Source organism: Ambystoma mexicanum, chromosome 5q, assembly GCF_040938575.1.
Source record: "Ambystoma mexicanum isolate Mex_15411 chromosome 5q, UKY_AmexF1_1, whole genome shotgun sequence".
NCBI lineage: Eukaryota > Metazoa > Chordata > Amphibia > Caudata > Ambystomatidae > Ambystoma > Ambystoma mexicanum.
This window is the reverse complement of record NC_090933.1, coordinates 519361198-519385455: the sequence shown is the minus strand read 5'-3', so window position 1 is coordinate 519385455 and position 24258 is coordinate 519361198. Positions and strand designations below refer to the sequence as shown.

The 24258-nt window shown below is 44.1% G+C and overlaps 1 protein-coding gene across 2 annotated transcripts in view; it reads right to left on the bottom strand.

The window, feature by feature from the left end:
- SPIDR (scaffold protein involved in DNA repair) overlaps window positions 1-23301 on the bottom strand; it is a 3076965-nt gene extending 3053664 nt beyond the window's left edge. Inside the window, exon 1 of one of the 2 annotated variants that reach the window (XM_069621022.1) lies at window positions 23001-23301. In XM_069621022.1, coding sequence (XP_069477123.1) covers window positions 23001-23015 — 15 coding nt within the window. In that variant the 5' untranslated portion in view covers window positions 23016-23301. The remainder of the gene's footprint in view (window positions 1-23000) is intronic. The other variant, XM_069621023.1, reaches the window with a different exon arrangement.
- Window positions 23302-24258: the final 957 nt, after the last annotated feature.

Below are 24258 nucleotides of genomic sequence, written 5' to 3'. Positions count from 1 at the left end.
ATGTGTGACCAAGCCACAACAAGACTAAATAGTTTAGAAAAATCAATCTCAAACACAGCAGGCTTGGAAAAGATATTAAAATTATCCTTAAATTGCATAGTAATGCTGAAAAGTAACCTTGACGTGGACCAAGGGCTAGTTAATGGAGCACTGGGTACAGTTGTTGGCTTTCAAACATACCCACGTGACATCAAAATTCAGTTTGTCAATATTCTCTTTGACAAACTTTCAGAAGTAAAAAGAATAGGATGCTCAACAGCTCGATTCTTTCTCTTCAAAGACATGTATGTACGCAGAGAACAATTTTCTCTAACTCTTGCATACGCAGTCACCATTCATAAATCACATGGCCTTACCCTAGACAAAGCAATGATAGACATTGGTAACACAGTCTTTAAAGAAGGCATGAGCTACGTAGCACTATCACGCTTACGTACACTTGAGGGTCTATTTCTAATCAACTTTGATGCAAGTAAAATAAACGCTGATATTGCTTGCATTTTAGAATATAATAGACTTCGTTCACTATACACTCCCCATCTAAACACATATTCTGTTCCACAAAAAGTAAAACATTATAAAAGAAAAATAAATCAAACAGAAAAGCAACAGGATGTCACTGCAAATCTCCAAAGAGAGTAAAAGAAAGTAATACTTCATCAAGTGCCACAAGCAAAAAAGAATCAATTGGGGAAAGTAAACCAGGTACTACTTCAAAGAAGGAAGACACACTCCAAAAAAAGCTGTCAGATACAGAACTACCTGGTCCATTTAAACTCTCAAATATAGTTGGTGTAAGTTGCTACGCAAATGTAGCAATGAATATTCTATTTCAATTACCACCAATTGTTGAGAACATTTACTTACACAGTACAGACCCATTGTGTTTGCAAATGTTAGTACTTCACAGAAATGCAGCAAACAATCCTGACAACACGTATAGTGTTTATGGAATAAGACAACAATTGGACTACTGTGCTGGAATGGTGAAATTCACTATAAACTCACAGGAAGATCCACAAGAATTTCTAATGTACTTACTATTAGTACTGGAAAACAAAAACATACCTATAAATGAAATCTTCCAGATTTCATACATGTGGAAACATACATGCACTCTCTGCAACAATGTGACACAAGAACAAATCCCCAATGAGCGCTTTGTGTATATATCAATACCTAATTGGGAATCCGTTCCATTTCAGCAACTTGTACAAAATGCAAACCGCGGTAGATTATGTTCGACCTGCAATTCAGATAATCGCTCCACGTTAGTAATACAAACACATAGTAAATAAGTAATACTAATGCTTCTACTTTACAATGCAGATGGTACCAAAAAGAACTGCAAGCTGACTGGGTTCACACATGGTCAAATATCACTTGGTAGGAAAACCTTCACAACAATAGGTATAATCTACCACGCAGGAGCCATAACCACTCAGGGCACTACACTGCATATATAAAAAAGAAATGTGGATGGTTTGAATGTAATGATAGTACCGTTACTCTAAGGCAGAGATTACCAGCAAATCTTACAACCGCTTATTTAATGTTCTTAAAACCAAAATTTGATAACTAAACTGTACTTAAACCTTAAGTACACTTGTAGTAAAAAAATATAAACTGTCACAATATTCCAAAAGCTATCTATCTGCCCAAAGATGCTACAACAACTAATCAGATACATTAATACCACTCAAATAGAGCAAAAAATAGACAGTCAGAATACGCCAATTGGTATCCAACTGTCAGGATACAGGGAGTTGTAAGGGGGAGTCAGGGCCTTGTGGGGGGCCCAGGAAGCAGAAGAACCAGGCTACCAAGACCCATTACTATTAACGCGCGTAGTGTTTATTTACGAACGTGTTTTCAGCCGCGTGCGGCAAACTTTGGCAGCACGGAGAGCATTTCTGACCATAGCCACGTGCAGCAAACTTTGGCAGCACGGGGTGTTTTATATAAGGCCACGTGCGGCAAAACTTTGGTGGCACGATGAATCTTATTCCCTTTAAGCCACATGCGGCGAACTTGGGCCACATGTTCTGAACCACTCGCTATAGTTGGGTACAGTTAAGGTCAGCGAGCAGATTGTCTCCAATGTGTAATGTGCATGTGCCAGCACTGTATGTGTGTGTGATGTATTATGCCTATGTGAGTTAACACAGGTCACTAAAACCAAAACTCTCATGCAGCACTGGAACTGTTCCGAGCTCCGGACCTGAGAGTGCGCAGGCAGGCGGCCAGCACTCAACCACAGAGCTAAGTGCATTTTGCATCAAAAGCTATTGTAAAACACTGTGCATGTTGGGACGATAGTGCATATGTTATTATTGTTTTTTCCCATGTGTTCCCTTGCCTGTCCATTTACCCTCTCCTAACCCTCACTCCGGTTACCCTCTGTTCGAGACCCATCCAACCAACGAGACCCTAACCCTCTTTCCCTGCTGGGGTCTCGGCGGCCTGTGTAAGCTTTGTCTTGCAGGTACCCAGACCGCAGTGGGGGTAGTTGGTTCGCGCCACTCCTGCACCTGGACTTTGGAGCCGTGACACCAACTGTCCCAAACTTTAGAAATATCCAAATAAGAGCAGAAAATAGACAGTTAGAATACACCAATTGGTATCTAACTGTCCCAAAATTTAGAAATATCCAAATAGATAAAGCAATACCACGGAATTATATCAAAAAATATACAGTTAGAATACGCCTACTGGTATCTAACTGCTCCAAAATTTTACAATATCCAAACAAATACCTAATATCTTACTGCTCCAAAAAACTGGAACAATCCAATGTATAAAGCATTAGCCAGAAACAACAAGTAAACACTGAAAACAAACAAATAAACTGTAGCATAACAGAAAAAGTTTTTTTTTTAATCCAACATGGATTATTTTTCTCCCACAGACCCAATGATTTTAGCAACAAACAAAGAAACTGAGCAAATTGCACAGTACTCTGGTTTGTCATCTACTAAATATGAGGGTCAAAAAAAAGAAAAAATTGTGATTGTACAATGTAATAAGTCTTTATAAAATACTAACATGCCATTTTCTTTTATCACAGAAATGAACAAGAAAAACATGGACTCCCGTTACTAAACCAAATAGTAAGTATAACATGATAAATATAACCATCACAGCATATCACACCCACACTGGCTTATAACATTGTTCCTTATAAATTTGTTTTTGACCCAAAGTTATAAGCCACTATGAGTGTCATATGCTGCAGTGCTTGTGGCCAGGGCATAGACTCTTGGGTGCATGGCATATGTGTGTGATATGCTGCGGTGGTTGTGGCCAGGGCATAGAGTCTTGGGTGCATGGCCAAATGGCCATGCACCCAACATTCTATACCCTGGCCACAACCACTGCAGCATATCACACCCATAGATTCAAGCATTTGAACCATTTTAATGTCCGCTGACACAAGGAAGTTCCTAGAACACATTCAACTTGCCAGAGGACGATACGGACAGCGTCATCAGGACACCCCCATTTTCTTTATGTACGAACATTTCAGGACACCGCGAGTGTTCTTAGAACACTTTCAGCTTGACAACGAACAATACAGACAACGTCTTCCTGACACCCCCAGCGAACATTCCAGGACCCCACGCGTCTTCTTAGAACACTTTCAACTTGACACCGATTCCATTCTGTTTATTTACAAACATTTCAGAACAGCTGTGTTGTCCACTGACAAATCGAACACAACAAAAGCATCTAGCACATAAAAAAATACAACATTGCACCTATCTCATACTCCCCCCCCCCCACCCTCCCCAAACACTCTTACACACCAACACACTCCACTAAATACAATTTTTAAACCAAGTTTCACCTCGCTGTCCGCGGTCGTCCCCGAATGCAAGATGACGGGCGCCACCAAAAATCTGACGCGCTCCACGCCGTTCAATCAGCGAACACGTCGGAGCGAACAGAGATATCACTAATTTTTTTGCCTTACATTTTGGTCATTTTAAAAAACAACTACTGGACGGATTTACACCAAATTTGCAAAAGCACGCTTTCGGGACCAAGCCCCCGCTCCTGCCGCAAATTTGGTGCAAATCCGTCCAGCGGTTTGGGCTGTAGGCGTGCGCAAAGTTTTTTCCCATTATGTCTATGGGAAAAAACTAAAGTTTTGGGACCCCCCCCTATAACTTTGCCCCCCCTGGACCAAACCTCTCCAAACTTTGCAAGAAAATTCAGAGTGGGCCATATACTCTTTGCAACGTTTGGTGAGGATTCGTCCAGGGGGAGCGAAGTTATACGCCACCCAAAAAATGCTCTTCCTATGGAAACACCAACTTAACCATAACTACATGGATGCTACTGCGTCCATGTAATGAGGCATGCACAAAATGAATATGCCTTTTGCATACAAACTGCACACAGAGCGTATGAGTTTTACAGTACATACACAGTACATACATTATGCAATTAACATCTAAAAACTCACAAAGGAAAGTCTCAGTTGACTTTGATGTCAGTTTTAAGGTGATGCAATAAACGTACACTTTCAATACAAACTGTCCACACATCTTATGAGATTTTTTCCATACCTACATAACACAATTAACCTCTCCTAAAAACACACATTAAAGGCAAGTCTCAGTGGAGTTAAAAATGATGGAATAAATGTACACTTTTAATACAAACTGTACACAGAGTGTGCACCTCACCTACGACACACGTTTCTAACACACGCCCCCTTATGACACACACTTAACGCACACTCTTACAACTCGCACTCTAATGACACACACTCCTATAACATGCTTCTGCGACACGTGCTTCTATAACAAGTGCTCCAACAAAACACACTCCTATAATACACGTTCCTTTGACACATGCACCTACTGCACATAACATGTGGAAGTATGGCATGTGGTCTCACATGTACCTACATTACATGCACCTATGACACACTCCTACCGCACAGATTCTTACGACACATTCCTATGACATGCGCTCCTACAACATATTGTCTGACGATACACATTCTTACAACGTATACTCCTACGACAGACACCTACAACATGCGCTACGATGACGTACGCAGAGAGTATGAATATTACAGTTGGTACATTACAGAATGAACACTCCTAAAAACTCACATCAAAGGCAAGTCACAGCTGACGAAATGTACATTTTCAATACGAATTGCCCACAGAGCGTATGAGTTTTACGTACATTACACAATTATCTCCAAAAAATTCACATTAAAGGCAAGTCTCAGCTGATCTTAATGTGAGTTTCAAGGCAATGGAATAAACGTAAACATTTCATCAGTACTGCACTCGTAGCATGCACCTACGACAGGGGTCAGAATTGAGATTTGACAGGCAGGAGCTAAAAGCTAGCTCCTGGCTATTTGGCATCACGAGGAGGAGCTACCTCGGTAGAACAAGGAGTTTGTACAAAGCGCACAATACAACTCTAACTTGCTCTGTCCATGATATATGTTCCAATCTGCTTTAAATGGGATGTACGTTAAAATAACATATCCCAAAATATCAAATTACAAAATTGCGGAGCCCACTTGCCTGCATTTTGTAATTCGATCCTTTGGGATTTTGCCTGTTTGTCCCCCGCACTGCCTTTAATGTATGCAGGGGGACACCCCCACAACCTGCGGAGTACATAATACCGAACTGGGGGAGCGGAGGACACCCCTGCTCGGTATTATGAGCTTCGATCTAATCTACCATGCCGAATGCACACTAAATGTGCATTTGGCATTTTAGATTCAATCTTTTTCGTGCAATCCCCTTTAAATGCACATTAGATGTATTCTTTATTCATCTTAATTCATATTAACAACATACAGAATTAATTTCACTTACGTTAGTTTGTATGGAACCAATTAACATGGGGAGCCAAAAGTAGCTCCTGGTAACTGATGGGTTCATGAGCTAACTTATAAATGATGTTATGTCTAATTCCTTTACTGCTGTAATCAGTTATATACAAGGTAATTAGTGTCGTCACCAGTGATGTGATTTGTAATGTCATCCGCCATACTAATGATAAAAAATGTGGCATGGAATGAATGGAAGCCGTTAAAGCCTTACTCAAGGCATTTATGCCTTCCATTCACGTTACGCCACAACAGAACATGAGCTCCAATATCTTTCAACAAGACGTTGTTGCATCTCCATATTTTGCCCCTACTAATTAAATCCTTTATATTGATGTGTTGATAATTGTATGTCCGTCCACACCACCCCTTGCATTTCGCTCATCAGTACCCCATACTCCTGTCCTCTTTCCATTAAAATATAATCTATTCTCGTGTAGGTGTTGTGTGGTATGGAGAATAAAGAGCAGGCTGTTTCTGCAGATTTAATCCCTCCATATACTGCACAGATAGTACGAGTCGGTTAATAATTTCAGATTGTATGCTTCCCCTATGTTGGTTTCCCCGATTCCCTCTTGCAACACTAGCCTATCCCAGTCTTGGTCTGCTTACATATTGAAATCCTGTCCAATTATCATCAACTCTTCTGATCTCTCCAATGTAGTCCTTATGGCTCTCTCTCCAAAGGGTTAGGATTGTATATGGAGCTTACTGTTGCCTGTGTGCCCCTTGATCCTTAAACCCCTCCGTTCAGGAAGTCTCATCACTTCCTCTGTTTCTAAGCAAAGCATATTTTTTTTAATGATCCCAACCCCTCCACCTCCCTTCTTGAACTCTCCTAGTGCCCAAAGATTTTGTCCCATGTGTCCAACTGGGATTTTATGCTCCTCCTCCTTTAATCAGATCTCCTGGAGTAAGAGGATAGCCAAGACATGATTTGTGAACTCCCTTGCCACCAGTTATTTTGTTGGGGAATTCAGACCCTTTACATTTAGTGTCGCTATCCGCAATATGCCTTGGTCTCCCCATTTATAGATTCCATCATCTTCTTTCTTCTAAAAAAAAAAAAAAATCATTCTCCTTCTGGTCTGGGTATCCTAAATATCTGCCACCAAGTGCTGTACGTTTTTGCCGGCATTCTTTTCCCTTCCCTCCCCTTATCCCGCCCCTCCAGCCCTTTTCCTAAAATTCAACTCAAAATTTCCTCTAGGAAAACTGGCTTGAATTGAGATGCCCATAACACTGTGGGCTGCCTTGGTTGGGGCCCACCTCCTCCTGCCGCCTCACCATCACATCTACACTCATCCCCCATCGTCCCACCTCTGATCTTCAGTCTACACTTCACTTTAAAGTTCTGATGTTCCATTGACTCCCCCTAATGCTAGGTTTGGAATATGTACTTTGTAGTCTCTGACCTTTACTTCTAGGTACTTCAGCTCTTGCCTGGAGAGGACGTATTCCTTTTTCTAAATTTCTTTGCACCCATGATTCTACTTCTTAAACCAAGTCCCTTGTATCTTTCCTCCTTGTTCTGCAGCCTTTTTCCAGGTGTTCAGTTAGGTGACTCTTTTCTGTGCTGCTTAACATGGAGGAGTGTCTGGTTTGCCTCTTCTTCATTGGTAATCGTGAAGTTTTCCCGACTGAATTCAAAGATGAAGGCACATTTGAAGTTCCATCTGTATCTAATGCTATGCGCAGTTAACCAAGTTGTCAGTTGCTTGCACTCTCTTCTTTTCATAAGTGTTAGCCCTGATAGGTCCTCAAAGAGCCTTATTCTGGACCCCTCCAATTCAATTTCCTCTTGCTTCCAACAGAACCTCTGTTTTTTCCTTTATAGTAGCAGCACTTCACCACTACCAACATGGGGCTCTCCACTCACTGTCCCACCTCCTGTGTACTCTGTACTTGGGTCTTTCCCTACCTCCTCTTGGCAGAGTGTGTTGATTATTCCCTTTACATTCCTCTCCACATCACCTGTGGTTTCCCCCATCATCTCCTTATGTCACAGGAGTCTCAGATTGTTTTTTCAGTGTCCGTTTTTGTTGTCATCAATCATGGTCTTTTTGTCATCGTTCTCAATTTGCCTTGAACTGCATTTCAAGGATATCTGCTGACAGATGAATGTTCTCTGTGCCCTCCAGCCTTTCTTCTTTAGTCTCAACTCTCCCACAAAGTTCAGCAAGAGAGGATTGGATGTCAAATCGGAGTGTCCTGATATCTTGTAATATATTTAGGATGTCTCCTTTCATTGGCAACTCGGTTTTCCCTTCATCGCCCCATAACTTCTGCTTTTTGCTCCTACCGGTCAACTCTATTGTACTGTTGTAGTGTCTGTATCACTGTTCGCATACTTCAGGGTTCCTTGCCTTTTATTGCCCAGTATTAACACCTGTGCCTCCAGGGTCGTATCTGGCCTTTTTTTCCTCCCTCCTGTGGAATATGCTCCGGGGGAATGGTCAATGTGCTCTTACTTGGCTTATATGTGTACCCCTCTTATCAGTGATTCGAATTCAAAGCCTCTGATTTTGTGCGTCTCTTCTGCGTAACTAACCTCCCATTCCCCTCACGTGTTGAGTTCTTTCGATTGGCCCCTAACGCTCTGGCTGGTGAGCTGTCAGACATCCATATTCCCCTCAGGTTTATGGTCCTCAATTGGGTTTGTTTCACTTTCATCCCCTCTCTACAGCCTCCTCCTGATCGCCACTCAGCTTGCCCAGTGTCCCACCTCAATGACCACACTTTCTTTTTTAGCCCCTTCAGGGCGCACCCCCAAATGATCTTCTCAGGGGAGGGGATGTGGGGTCTGGAAGGGAATCCCTGACATGCAAAAGTTATTTGGACTTACCACCGCTGTGTCAGTGTACGCCAAATTTAATCCTGTGTGCTTCTTCCTCCGGTGACCTTTACTTCCTCCACTGTACTACTACGGATCCACACTTGCCTGTGCTATCCTCTGGTGTTTCTTTGAACCTTTGTGGTCCGCCCACTTTGTTTTCTGGGCTTACCGCTGCCCTACTACGTGTGCAGGACAGGTTTCCAGACCTCGTCTTTCCTAGCGCATCAGCTCATTCCGCTGTGCCTCCCAGGCTCCCCACTTGCCTGCATACTCCTCTGATTCTTCACCAGGGTCTCTCTCCTCCCAGATTTCCCAGCTCCTCTCTCTGCACCACTCCAGTCTCTCGCTGAAATAATAGAGAAGTACCTCTGGTACTTTCCTATTATGCTGGCCGCAGCTCTCCGGGCAACACCTGTCCCGGACCAGTACACTGTTTCTGTCTCTTGTGCTTTCTTGAGGCTGTGCTCTTCCCGGAGTTCGAGCCCGCCTTGAAGGTGTCATTTTGAACCCCAAATACTCAACGGCCTCATCGGACAAGCAAAAAGGATGTTGGCTACAAATAGAAACCCTGAACCCCACCCTGAGGATTCCAAAACATTTAGACCCTTTGATTTGGCAAAATGTATCTTAAAGCCAGAGACTTCAAATATATCCATCTCTGACATAATAGCACAACGAGTCTGCCAAGTATTTGTCATACAAAATAGAATGTCATCTGCACATAAAGCCATTTTATGGGAACGTCCATTCCTGGTAGCCGGTGGTCATCTCATCTACTCTCTGAGCATATGGCTCCAATGAAAGTGCAAAAATCAGTGGGGATAAAACACAACCATAGCGAGTTCCCCTAAATAACTTTATTGGGGCTCCAAGAGACCCATTTATTTGTAATGTAGTTGTTGGGCAACTAACATTTTATAATACATGTGAGATGAAGTGGGGGCGGAACCCAAAGGCATGAAGTACTTAATTGTCAATCTAGTCTACCGAAGGCTTTATTTACATATAATGCTTATAGGCTCACAGGGATGATCAGGATTTCCTCCTTCTCAGTCAGATCCAGGACCAGTCTAATGTCATGTGTGTTCCTATCAATGATGAACTGTCTGGTACAGGTCTACAAGGGATGGAAAAATGGACATGATGCGTGTGGCCAGAATTTTAGAGTACATTTTAATACTGATGTTTAGTGAGCAAATAGGTGGGTAGGAGCTACAATCCCATGGATCATTGTTTCGTTTCAGGAGCAGCGAAGTGATGGATTTTGCCATAGTAGGCGTTACCAACTGCGACCAGAAGAAATAATTAAGTAGTGTCCTCCAGGGTTCTAGGAGTTGTAACTTAAAAGTCTTGTAAAAAAGGATTGGAAAATCAGTCAGGAACCTTGAGCTTTACTATTATGGAGTGCAGAAATTGCATCGTCACGTTTGTTTGTTGAAAGCATGGCTTTTAGGTTATCTCCTAACTGAGGAAATTAGATTGATTAAGATAGCCCTGAGTGAGGAATAAAAATTCATAAGAATGTTCCTCTTTTCACTAAAAGTTCAAAGTTTATAAGCTAGTAGACGATTAGCCTTATTCCCCCGAGAACAGTAAATCAGTTTAGTTCTCAATAGGAATTACTATCTACTAAGTGAGATTCCAAATTGGCGCTAGCAGTTCTCAGCTCTCTTTGCATTTCAAAGATCCCTTTAATTTATGTTCTCTCTCCTTTTCTTAAACTTCTTTTTACCAATGCAGTCTCAAACCCTCTCTCTCCTAATATTGGCAGCTGTGTGGGTATTAAACTCAGACATCAATACCACCTTGAACCCTTACCGAACAGCTGCAAGGCTCACTTCCAAGAATAAATGTTCCAGATAGTGAATGTTGCCTCTTAATACAAGTATGGGGTCCTACAACCACCAAGGAGGACCTTGGGGGACAGCACAAAAATGGGGAGGGGTCCAATAGCAATTGTGACTATTTCGACCTTCCACATATACAGCATTTCCTTTGTATAAAAAAAAAGTAAGTAGACTCATGAAAAACCCAAATGCAGGTGTGAAAAGAAAATGTATATTCTCCCTCACCTGGATGAAAAAGGCACCATGCTTCCATCAATCTTAATTCATTAAACAATCTTGCAACTTCTGCATAGTTCCTAAAAAGTGAGCGGTGGAAGAGAGTAACTATTTTTCTACTTTTGGATCTGAGGCTAAGTTGACAAATCTGCCTATTATAATAAATACGAAATCCTAAGAAGACGTATATCTAGGAAGAGGTCTTGTTTCTCGTTGGGAGCATATATTGAGCAAAGTGTCATGAGGTGTCCAAACAACACTCACTGTACTAGAAGATCGCTCTTCAGGGCTCCTTTAGAAGGTGAATCATTGTATATAACCCCTCCGCCCCCTTGCAACAAAGACCGCTGTCCCAACCTTTCTTATCTCCACTAGAAGCAAAGTATTAGGTGGGGAAACTCTTACGGTGCAATCTAAATTCGTCCTTAGGACTAAGATGGGTTTCTTGAAGCAAGGCCACTAGATCCTACAAGCATTTAAATATGGATTGCCTCTTCATTAGCAAATGACGACATTGGTCATTAAGGGTTACTATCTGGAAGTCTGTCATTTGGAACTACCACAGACCTTTATACCTAACCTTCCTTGACCAACATAACAACAAATCCTCACATTTATTTCCCCCAACGTATCACTCCCCAAACCTCGATGGGAGGAAAAAAAGAGCTAGCTATTAAACATAGCTCTCAATGCCAATCCTATCAGGCCACAGGAATTCCTCTCTCACGTTGATTTAAATAAGTCTTTACAGACCTGTACATAAATCGCATAGATATAACAATTGTAGAAAAATGAAATAGCAGTCAGACAGCATCATAGATAGTACGAGATCTTCCTCATCTACAAAGTATAAAAGCATATAACATGACGAGACGCCTCAAACCATCAGCACCCATTTAAACCATCAACACCCATTCTGCCTCATCACTCTTATGGAACTCTGTTCCAAAGGCTCAAATACCTACAAAAGGTCAATGAGTTCAGGTGACCAAACCGCCTCCACTAGGAAACCTCAACTTACCCTCAAACCTTCTTTTCCTCTTGGCAGGTTTCCACACTTCGGATAGGTTCTTGGAGCGACTTTCCACTGATGACTCTCTTTTCTCCCGTTGTAAGAGATTGGTTGTTGATCTTGTTCATCAGTCTAAATCATCGCCTGATGTAAGATCAAGTCTTCCCTTTCAGCAAGCAAGAATTTTTTTTATTTCTTTGGCTTATAGCCAGAATGCAACTTTGGGAAAAGCTTTCCTTTTGAAGAGTGTCGAGGAAGCAAAGTCTTGAAAAGGTTTCATCTGGGCATTACTGAACAATGTTTATGGGTGGTTGTTTGCAGTTCCCATGACATTCTCTTTCATAGTGAAATAATGCACTGTAATTTGAACATCCGCAATCCAATCATTTGCCTTAACTTGATGGGTTCTATTCAGCTCTGGTATCTTGAGCAGGCTGCAAACATATTGAGTAAACTCTTAATTCCGCATTAGTCATCAGTATTCCGTAATGTTGATCTGCTGCAACCTGTTATCGGCATCTTCTTGCTTTCTTGTAAGGCCACACATTGAGCCTCCAAACAGGCAACTCTAACAGACACAAGTCGTGGCTCTGTTTGCATGTGGTGTCCTCGACCTCACCAATTTGCCTTTCTGATTCCACTACTTCATTGACAAGTTTTGTTATTTTCTGCTATCCATCTGCAATACTGCCTTGTAATTAACATTTACATCTTATTCAGTTGGAGGGACAGTCATTTTTCATAGGTAAGGTATCTAGGGCTGTATCTTTGAGAGGATCTGCATGTACCTGAACTGTCATAACTTACAGTTTATTTGGTTTTTCTTGAGCACCCATTGTATTTTGTAGGACTGGCTGATGTTGACTAAACAGCTCACAGATACTATGAGTGGTCCATGGAGTGCAGCTTCCACTACCCATTACCTGCTCATGTTAAGATTCTGGCATACAGAAATACATTTGGCGGTCGGCTGTATTTCAGCAGAGAAGTCACAGTGGAAATGGAAAAGCAAACAAGGGAGCGGGGGTACAATTACAAGGGTCAATACTAATAGAGCTGTAATTCAATCAGTCTCACCTCATTCATGCTTGCATTTTCGTCATCTAGCGCAGTGAATCAGAAAGTCACATCTCGCTGAAAGAATTAGAAACATACGGAACAGAAGAAAGGTCAAACTGCTTCTTTAAACAAGATTTGCACAGGCAAGACGAGTTAGGGGGCAGCATTACTTCTCACTGGCCCTGGCTCTGTGCCAATCCACTAGTTCTGCTCCTCTCCCGCTGCGCAACCATGCCCCGAGGGATCCACAAGGAAAGGGGAAGCCACATTTTGTCACCTTCACCCCCTCCTGGATAACCACCGCAGTCAATGAACCCAGAGTTTGATTGACTTTAAGAGATCAGGCGAGGGGAGTGGGGGGGTACAAGCAGTTGCGCAGCTGTATGGGCCAGACGTGTGTCTGTCTCGCTCCGCTCCATCTGCATGGAAGCAGGCAGTTTTAGGCCCCCAAACTCTGAAATATAGGGTCGCTCTCCATACGGAGGGAGAGCGCAACTGGGGGAACAGCCGAGTGCGAAAGCGGAACAGGCGAGTGCGAAGCCGCTGCAGGTACATAACGAGGCGAAAACGACCCCGGTCTGACACTGCCGCGTGGCGAGCAAGATGGCAGAGTGTAGGCAGCCTGTCTCCAGAGGAACTGCCCACGCGTGACTGTGTGGAGGAAAGGAAGCAGATTCCAACGTCAATACCCGCTGCAGAACCAAGAACTGCCCATGAGCAATCCTCCCAGAAGCGGGAAAGGGTCGAGTTACGGTCCGGTATATCAGGGAGACGGAAGGTGGAGCCCCTCGAAGACGAGGTGAGCATGGACCTGCTAGTGGCTGTATGGATGGGCCCCTAGTCACCTTAACCAAGCAGGCCTACCACTTAAGAAGCAAGTTCACGTTTGTACGTAAAGCAAGTTTATCGTACAATCGTCTGGGGAGCAGCTGAATGACCCTGTCAAGCCAAACAAACCCAAGTCTCACGAACCACATAAGTTGACACATTATGTATATTTTCGTAACAGTTAAAACACTGCCATATATTTTTATTACAATCCACCCGCCACATGTGATTGGACAAAACCTAAACAAAGAAATCCCATCTTTCTCCAATTCTTCCAGTCTCATTCGCCACTTGTTATCTTAACTACCATCTTCAGATCATATTCATAGCACAGCCCTTCTTGGGATTCGTCCGTAGTAGGTCATGACATCAGCACATGGGTACACATTCATATACAATTCATTACAGGTCACAACTTCACAAATGGCCTGAAACCTCTAAACCTTAATTGCACATGGTTCACATGGATACTTCAAGTAACTTGAGGAACGCTGAATAAACAGGTGTAACGCTCACCTGGTATCCACGGGGACGTCACTCAGCCTGTTCTGATCTCTTACGACTTCGAACCCTTCCCTGGAGTCTACTCGACTGGCGACTGGGCCTGAAACACAGGATTGGTAGAGTTTAACTCCCTATCGTCTCTGTGTGCTTGAACCCTTTCTTCCCCGGGGTCCAACCCTTCCCTTTGATCCACAGCTCACTTTGTTTTCTTGGAAAGTGTGCTCTCTGTCCTGCTTTCAGCGCAGGGGCGCGTTGATTAATGCAGGCTCGTTGCTGCCTAGTTACTTCACTGGCAAGAGTCTGACAGGTAAGTATAATGAGTCTTTTGAACAGTTCTCTAACTTCGTTCCTTTCCTTCCTTAGATGGCCGGTGTCCGGGGATGGCGACGTGCTGCTGAGATGAGTAGAGCCAAAAGGTGAGTGAGAGCGCAATGCGCCCCTTTCATATTTGTATTGAACTGAGTTCTTTTTCTGTGTCTTTTTAGGTGCCGCAACGTTTTCAGCGTGGATGCCGGTTATGAAGAAGAAATGCGGTGAGTAAGCGCGGTATCCAGCGCCTCTAGAGGTTTCCACACGAATGCGGTGAGTAAGCGTGGTATGCGGCGCCTCTAGATGTTTCCAAACTAACCTGGAGTGCCTTTTCCCTCTTGCAGATGGATGAGAAATCCCAGAGACAGAGTTCCCCCAGAGCAGCTGGAATTCAGGTAAGCGCTTGAAGCTCGTACAGTCTTTAAAAATAAGCGAAGATTTGCTTAATGCTTACTAATGCCTTTTTTCTGTTCTTTTCCATTTTCCTTAGGAAGCGGCGTGCCGGGATGGGAATGACACTGCCGAAGATGCCCGCAGAACAGAAGGAACGATGAATGATGGACAGAAGCGCCGCAAGGTAAGGCTGTTCCTAATTGTGTTCTTGTTCTTGCAGGAGCTGAGCGCAGAAGAAAGATGCAGGTCTACTGGAGACCGATCCGAACACGGTGTCAGTCTGCAGGTGCAGAAAACACAAAGCATGTTTCTCAGACGGGGCGTGGCTTAAATAGTCTCTGGGTACCCCAGGTGTCTCTGGGCTGAACCACACCCAAAAGACTAGACTGCACATGCAGTTCTGGGAACCGAAATATGTGGGGGCATCCATCTTGTCCCCATCAATGCACTACAAGTCCAATCCCCAATGTTATCCTATGGGAGTGAGTGAGTCTGGTGCCACAAGCGCCAAGTCTGACTCCAAGTGGGTCTTTGGAGGGATGGAGAGGCCCTTGAGGGCCATGTAGGTGATCGTGGCCTGGCTCCAGCCTGACACCTTGGAGGGCTGGGGACATGAGGGGCAGGAATCATGACAACAGGTTTTCTTTGAACTGACAAAAACTCTTATTCACCCCAATTGCCGTCCCATAACATCTAATCTAAATGACCACCATGTCAGCACACAGAGCACATCTGAGAATACAATTGAAAACCCTGGGTATCGATTACTTTGGCCTCGAACACCACTTCACCTCATGTTTATTACTGGTCAAAACAAACAGCTGCAAAACGTCAATGCACTTAAAGAGATTATATCTGCCTCCTGCGGAACTACCATCCCATAAACATTGTGTCCTGTTGAATGGCTGACCATCTGCTTAAGGTCGTAGTTACTTTTTTTACCCTTCCTCTGGCCCTGAAACTCCACAAAAGCAGTTTCTCAAAGTCACTTTTAAAATGCATCTTTCAAAAACCCTGACAGCCATGTTTTAATCCAGTTGTAAAAAAAAGCCCACTACATGTACATTTATGAATTCTATGTTTATGTATATCAGTGTGCATGTGTGTTTAATAACCGTCATATTTTCTTCACAGTGGGTTTTCTATGACCAGTCCTCTTCCTTGCATTCGCATTATGAAATTCCTTGATGTCTGCATAGTGTTTACATTTCATTTTGGGGTTTTAGCATTTTATCCTTCTATGCACGTGCAAATTTAATAGGTATCAACTTTAAACAAAAAGTAACACTAAAGTAGCATATCCCATTCATATTTAACTACACTGGATACATATGAAACTGCAACATTGCACCGATTTCACCGCATCCCCAGTCAAAAATACGGTGCACGCAATATGAACCTCTCTTCATCGCTGGCACCTTTCCTGACCACCCCAACATGGCGGCGGAAAGTAAACTGACATTTCGGGCACCTAGCGCTCAAGGGGGCCGAACAAGACATAGCCAGGACTGTCTTCCAAAGGATTGGGCCGAGGTGATGGGAGCCCAACACTAGGGACAGTTGGTACCACAATAGGAATTTGTCCTCTTGCAGACACCTACCACCAAAGAAATATAACAGGCCCAGAGGCTTCACGGCCAGCCGATCCTACTTATCAGTGTGATAGCAGAAGCCTGGGAGGTGTGTGGTGCAACCACGGCGAAGGATGGCAAAACAAAAACAAAAAAAGGCTACCCTACAGGCAAGAATAGACTCTTTAACAGCCCCCCCCGGGATACCTAAGGAGGACATGGAGACCAGAAGGGATACTGATGAGGCAGAGAGCCATCCAGCGCCTTCCCTGAACAAACTTCTCCACGTGATACACGACTCCAAAACATCTAACATGGATGCAATTGGGGCTGAAGGGGGATTTCTAAGACAGGACCTTCATAAGGTATCGTCGAGAATGGGGGACGCTGAAACAAGGATATCCGAGATGGAAGATGCGCTGCTCCCCACGAAGAAGGATATTTCGGAGCTAAAGACGAGAACAAAAATGCTGGACAAAAGGGTGGAAGACGCAGAAGGACGGGCCCACCGAAATAACATACAGATTCTGGGTCTTCCAGAAAATATGGAGGGGCCATCAATGGAGCTGTATTGAGAGGGGTGGCTCAAAGACTCGATGGGCCACAAGGTCTTTCGCAATTCTTTTAAGTGGAAAGGGCCCACAGTATTCTAAGAAGAGGAGTGGTCGCAGGAGCCCATCTGAGACCTGTCATCCCCAAATTGCTAAATTACAGGGATTGCAATGTCATCCTGCAAGCAGCAAGAAAGAAAGGGATCAATAAAGGTTGCCTGAGCACGGGTGGCATTGTATACCCACTTCACAAGAGGGGTGCAAAAGGCCAGACAATCATTTGACGAAGTGAAAAGGTGCTTAAGGAAAGAAGAATACAAATATGCGATGTTATTTCTGGCTAAACTCCCAGGGTGGTGGGACGCAAAAGAGTGAGGTTTTTCCCTAATCCTGCGGATGCCTGGGACTGGCTGGACAGTACCTGTCCTGGGAGAGAAACTGAGCCACGCAGGAAGGGGAACACTGTCTGCATTTAACAATCCATCTTGGCAAAAGGGTGAACTGGATGTTATAAACAGACTACCCACAATGTAAAGGCGAAAAAAAATTGTTACAAAGAGGACGGAGATGAGCACTGAGCAGTCGCAGCAGAACAAATGACAATTGCTGGCACACACACCCTGATCACTCACCACCGGGTGGTTGAGGTCGTTATCGTTATTCTGTGTTTGGGAGACAGATGCTTAAGGTTGGGGCGGGGGGCGGGGAGCCACAGTTGGGGTTGTTCAAGTTACAGGAGTTTACAGTACAATTAGATGTGGGGTGGGGGGACTAACCGAGAACCTGGGGTTGCCTGATGTCTACCACACAAACATGCAGGTAGACCATGGGTGTACATGGTCTACCTGGGTGCACAACATACGGCCCGTGGGCCAGTTGCGGTCCGCCATGCTCTTTTGTCTGGCCCGCGAGGCACAAAGACTTTCCTAATGGAGGGCAGCCCGCAAGCAGCATCGGCCGCCCTCCATTAGGAAAGTCTTTGTTGTCTTCCGGGCCGGACAAAACACTGGCCCTCATTGGCTCAGCACACACGCACCACGTCACTCCTATGAGCCACGTAGTGCGTGTGTGCTGCGCCAATGGAGGGCCAGCACTACGGCTGGCGTGGTCCATAAGGCTTGATGCCGGAAGGCCTTTCAGCCTTGGACCACGCCAGCCGTAGCACGATTCCAGTTACCTCGCCAGCATTCCAGCTTACCTGCCTTCCAGCACGTCTCCGGTAAGTGGTCTGTTTGTGTTTGTGTGTCGGGTCTGTTTCTCTGTATGTTTCTGTCTCGAGTTTTTCCTATACGGATGTCCCTTGAAATAAGAGACTAAGTGTCCTGTGTGTTGGTCTTACAAATCTGGTTGGCGATTGATGAAAAAATGCGGCTCCGCGAGGGGTTTCTGCTAAAGCTGGCCATGTAGTAGGTATGGGGAATGAACATGGATGATAACAGTTCAGTAACATGGATGCCCAGATTTCATTTTTCTGATGGCATTTTCAACCTGAAAAAAAACAAAATGCTTGCATCCCTGTACTCTAGCATTCCCTCATTTTCTGAGCCTCTGCTTTTAATTTGGGTTATTGGGTGTTAGTAAAGCACCACCTGTACCAACACTATTTCATTGGAGTACAGCTAGGAGGAAGATAGGATGTCAGGAGAGAGACAGAGCTTGTGGGTCTTGTTTGACATTTTTGGGCTACTTCCAGTCATTGAATCTGATATTTAGGAATGCCTAATAACATTGTCATTGTCCAGTTTAGAATTCACCAATGAACCAAACACTGCATGTTTGAGTGTGTGTACTGAGTTCGGGGTGTGGGGGATTCGACTTTGTGCCTGATTGAGAATGGGCTCCAAAATCAAATGGAAGCCAAATATTTCTACCCTCCCACTCCACATTTCCCAGGTTCCACTGGAATGTTAGCTAGGGAGATTACAGCGGAAACCGGGGGTTTGAAAAGGTCCACAAAGGATCCAAGCCCAATATTTACAAAAGGAATAAATATCAGTGCTAACTTTATGGAATAAATTTCTATTCATCTGCTAGGAATTCAAACCGGCAAGCACTTTATACAAAGTGAAGGTTCCAAGATTTCATTGATATTGCAGTTTCGAATCTAAAAATATATTGGAAATGTCGTCAGGCAACAAAAGGGCGAGCTCAGGGCGTCCCATTGCCTGCACCCAGCTGTGGATCACGAGGCCAATACATGTAGCACTGTTCTCTGGCGCAATATGGTAGAGCTCCTGTCAGTTTTGCCCTGGCCAGGAAGAAACTGAGATCAGTTTCTTTGTATGTTCACTAAAGTAATTGGTCATCCTGTGATAATTCCTTTCAAAAGCTTATAATTTGGCAACAGATTGTGCTTTGAAATTATTTTTTTTTAAAGAATGTCCTCAATTTCCACCGTAATCTCAAACATAGGAGTTTGATATGCTATGCAGCCCGCTATTCCTGAAAGTATCCATCAATAAGTGCATGAAAAGGTATGCTGGAAAGGCTATGTTCTTTATCTGATTTTGTTCTTTTGTCGCCTCTAGGATTCTCAAAAAAGTATATAATTTGTATATACTCTAGGCTTGGACCGTCGTAGTGGGAGCATAACAGTGGAGTTCGTATCTTTATCCAAAGATGTCCCTGCCAATGTTCAGTGCAGTAAAAAAAAAAAAGAAAGATTGACCAGGAGCACCGTCAATTTAAGGATGAGTGGACTGAGAAGTTTTTTTTTTTCCATCGAGTCCAAACCTAATGTGTACTCGCGTCTCATTTCTCTCGAACGCATAGCAGTCCCCAAGGAATATAATATCTGCCGCCATTGTGAAACAAAACATTCACAATATAAGGATTTGCAGGGGGAAGCGAGAATTAAGAAAGCTGGCGAGCTAAAAACACAGCTGACTAAGCAACAGGGTGTTTTTGCCCAGACAAAAAAAATAATCTGAATGTACCACCTTTGCGAGTTATAAGGTTGCACAGCTTATTGCAAGGTCAGCACGTCCTTTCACAGATGGGGATTTCGTTAAAGACTGCCTGATGGAGATTTGCCAGGCAGTGTGTAAAGAAAAAAAAAAGATGCTTTTACAAATGTTCCCCTTTCACGTATGTGTATCCAGCGGCGTATTGTAGACATGGCTGACAATTGCTACAGCCAACTGAAAATGCAGTGTAAGGATGTGAAGTTCTTTTCAGCTGCCCTTGATGAGAGCACAGATGCAAGTGACACAGCCCAGCTCTTAATTTTCATTCGGGGGGTCGATAATCAATGCAAAGTATTTCAGGAACTGGCTTCCCTGGTATCTTTGCACGGCAGGACTACTGGTGCTGACATTTTTAATGCCTTTCAAAAAGTCATTGATGATTTAAATTTGCCATGGGATGCTTTGGTAGGCGTGACGACTGGTGGGGCGCCAGCCATGGTTGGGGAGCAAAATGGGTTTATTGGCTGCTTGAAAAGGCACTTGGGCGAGAAAGCTCTCCATTTAAAAAATTATCACTGCATCATCCACCAGAAGGCATTATGTGCAAAACATTTGAAATTCACTAAAGTGATGGACTTTGTTGTGAAAACGGTTCATTTTGTCCGTGCACGCTCTTTAAATCACTGATTGTTTCAGGCGTTTTTAGAAGAGGTAAAGGCGGATTATGGTGATGTCCTATATCACACCGTTGTTCGATGGCTTAGTCGTGGCAATGTGGTGAAGCGATTATTTGCTTTACGGCACAAAATAAAAGCATTCCTTGATTAAAAGGGAATGGACACTTCTGTCATGCAGGATATTGACTTTGCTTTTCTGACTGACCTGACAGGCCATTTCAATGATTTAAATTTAAAGTTGCAAGGAAGCCAAAATCTCATATCGGATCTGTTTGAGGCAGTTTGTGCCTTTGAAATAAAGTTAAGGCTTCTGACAGCCCAACTGGAGAAAGGGATGCTGGTACACTACCCCGCATGTGCAGAGGTTTTCCCCCATGACAAGTATTTAGGATGGTATCGGCATGTGATGGTCCTGAAGGAACTGCAAAATGTTTTTGAGAATCGTTTCTCCCAATTCAAATCCCAGCGAGCCTCTATTAAACTTTTTGCAGACCCTTTCTCAGCTGATGTTGACAGTGTGCAACCTGAACTGCAACTGGAACGGATTGAACTTCAGTGCTGTAGTGCCCTCGAAAATAAGCACAGAGAGATGACTTTATTAGTCTTCTATCAGTCTCTGGACACGGCTCAATTCCCCAATCTGTCACGGGAAGCATTAAAGATGGGATCTACGTTTGGCAGTACTTACATTTGTGAGCAAGTTTTTTCACAAATGAAACAACATAAATCCGGCCTAAGGACAAGACTAACTGACCAACATCTCCACGCTATCCTGAGAGTAGGAACCACCTCACTGGAGCCCGAGATCCAGAAACAGACACCTGAGAAACGCTGCAATGTTTCTCACTGATCAACTATGTCTGGTTCACTGTTTCATCCTGTATGATTTGGGGAAATGTATAGTACAAAATGTAAGTTTTAAATACAAATAAAACGGTACACCTCCAAAAAGGTGTTTTTTCCAACTGTCATAGTGTTTGGTTGGGGGTCAGGGGGTCCTGGGGCATAGTGTTTGGTTGGGGGTGAGGGGGTCCTGGGGCATCGTGTTTGGTTGGGGGTGAGGGACATGGGGCATAGTGTTTGGTTGGGGGTAAGGGAGCCCTGGGGCATAGTGTTTGGTTGGGGGTGAGGGGGCCATGGGGCATAGTATCCGGTTGGGTGTGAGGGGGCCATGGGGCATCGTGTTTGGTTGGGGGTAAGGGAGCCCTGGGGCATAGTGTTTGGTTGGGGGTGAGGGGGCCATGGGGCATAGTATCCGGTTGGGTGTGAGGGGGCCATGGGGCATCGTGTTTGGTTGGGGGTAAGGGAGCCCTGGGGCATAGTGTTTGGCTGGGGGTGAGGGGGACATGGGGCATAGTGTGTGGTTGGGGGTAAGGGAGCCCTGGGGCATAGTGTTTGGTTGGGGGTGAGGGGGACATGGGGCAGTGTTTGGTTGGGGGTGGGAGCCATGGGGCATAGTGTTTGGTTGCGGGTGAGGGGGCCATGGGGCATTGTGTTTGGTTGGGGGTGGGAGCCATGGGGCATAGTGTTTCACTCCAAGAGTGAACCCAATAATAAAGCTAAAACAGGCACAGTTAGGAGATGTACATCCTTTGCTTTTTGAGGAAACCTGACTCAACGAAGGCCATACTCCTCTGGGCAACCAAAACAGCAAACTATAGCAGTCCAAAATAATGGAATGGCCAATCTAGGGTCAATAAAATGTATATAATTTAATTAAACAGACGAGCTACAATAACTAAATAGAAATAAATTATAACAATGGAAAACGTGTAGTACAAAATGTAAGTTTGAAATGCAAATAAAAATCGTTACCCCTCAAAAACATATTCTTTTTCCATGTGTTTAATACAAATTGGGGGTTAAAAAAGCCTCCTGCCACGGCCCGCCTACCGCACCGCCCACATTTACTTTTCGGCCCACTATAGCCCTCATGTAAGGTACTTTCGGCCCTCTGTCAAAATCAGTTGTGCACCCCTGAGGTAGACCATCGAACCCACTGGGAAAGGTGGCATGCATGAACATAATTACACTTTTGAAACCAAAACGTCATCAACATGCATTTGAAAATTGGCAACCCGACCATGGAAGTAAGAGAAGACAAAAAGCTAGCTTGGCAAACAGCCCTTAAAAATGTACGATGGGGAGGACAACCTCTGTTTTGAGAATTAAGGTGTGCAGTGGACGTATAGATTTATCTGTACTCCTTTTAAACACGTATGGCAAAGTTCATAGGGGCGTACGCCCACTCTTGAACTCAGAATGGCAGTCTTTGTCACTTTTAAATTTCAAGTGCCTCCTTACCAAATAGATGTGTTTTCAAAATTAGTGAAAATACAGATATGCAACTCGAACATTGTCAAAGCAATGAAATGACCACGATGGCACATATGCCGTCAACGCAACCTCAGAGTCTACATACCTTCCTGGGGGGCATGGCCCCTGTTGTTGCCGGTCTATGTTTATTTATTCATGCGCGGGAGGGAAAGTTCTTCAAAACACATGTTTCTACACTAAGCAGAAAGTAGGTAAAACCCTGTCTGTAACGGCTGCCATGTTGCAGTCAGGCAAAACGTTTCTAGTTATTAAATATTAATTGAGCAAGGAATTTCCCCTTTGACGAAAAATGACAAAAATGCAGCGAATATTATGCCTGGCTTTACGGGCGTTGTCCAACCACCGATACACTTTGTACTATTAACTTTTCATTAGTGTGCGAAGGAATATTAGAGATGGAAGAAGGACTTGCCCTGGAAATCGTTCGGGATATGTTAGTCTCACAGATGGGAAGCAACCACACGCCCCCTTCTGTTCAATTTTGAATGCGGCGGCCATTTGAGAACGGTAATACAAATTGGATTGGCCTGAAGAGTCACATCATTGGTGCAACGAAATCTAAATTTCGAAGAGAACTAACCCTTCAAATGTTGGGAGAGGTGCTAACTTCAGAGATGGTGGTGGGGGGGGGCGGCACACTTATATGTGTGGGGGCATCTAACTTATTTACGCATTCTAATGAGACTATTCTAGTGCAGCTTGGATGTTACAAGCAATTAACTCTCTCATTTAAGTCTGAAAGCACCCACTTAAGCAATGCTGTGAGAATGAGTGGTCTCCTGTCCCCTCTCTACCCTTCCAATCACACCCCTGGCATCATACATGCCAACCATCCTGATTTAGGCGTGAAACTTCTGATTTTTACGTGAAAAATGTTGCGATTTTTCACGTTCTCCCACCTAAAATAATTCTTTCCCCAATGAATTCCTATGGCAACAATTTTGTCTCCAGATTCATCAGACAAAATCTCCCTACCAGTTGCGTCGGAATGTTGGCATGTACGTCATGCAAGCACACAGCTCTCAACTCACCCGCTTTTGGTGGGTGTCACCTGCCAAAAGCATTTAGACATAGCTCATCTGTTTCACCCGCTTTGGAGCCATAGACTAATTTTTGCCGGGACCTCATTTCGATAATCCCGAAATCGGGTCCCAGCACGACTCTTCCTGCGCGAATGGGGCGTGAAAAGCAAGTGAAATGCTTTTCACGCCCCCATTTCCTCTCCCTTCCCCTCCCCGGTGCTCTCCTGGAATGAGAGGATTGTGCCTGGGAGCACCCCCGCACCGCCCGTTCGCCCCCCCTGCAAAAGGTCAGCGACATAGTAGTAGGACTACCGTTTTATT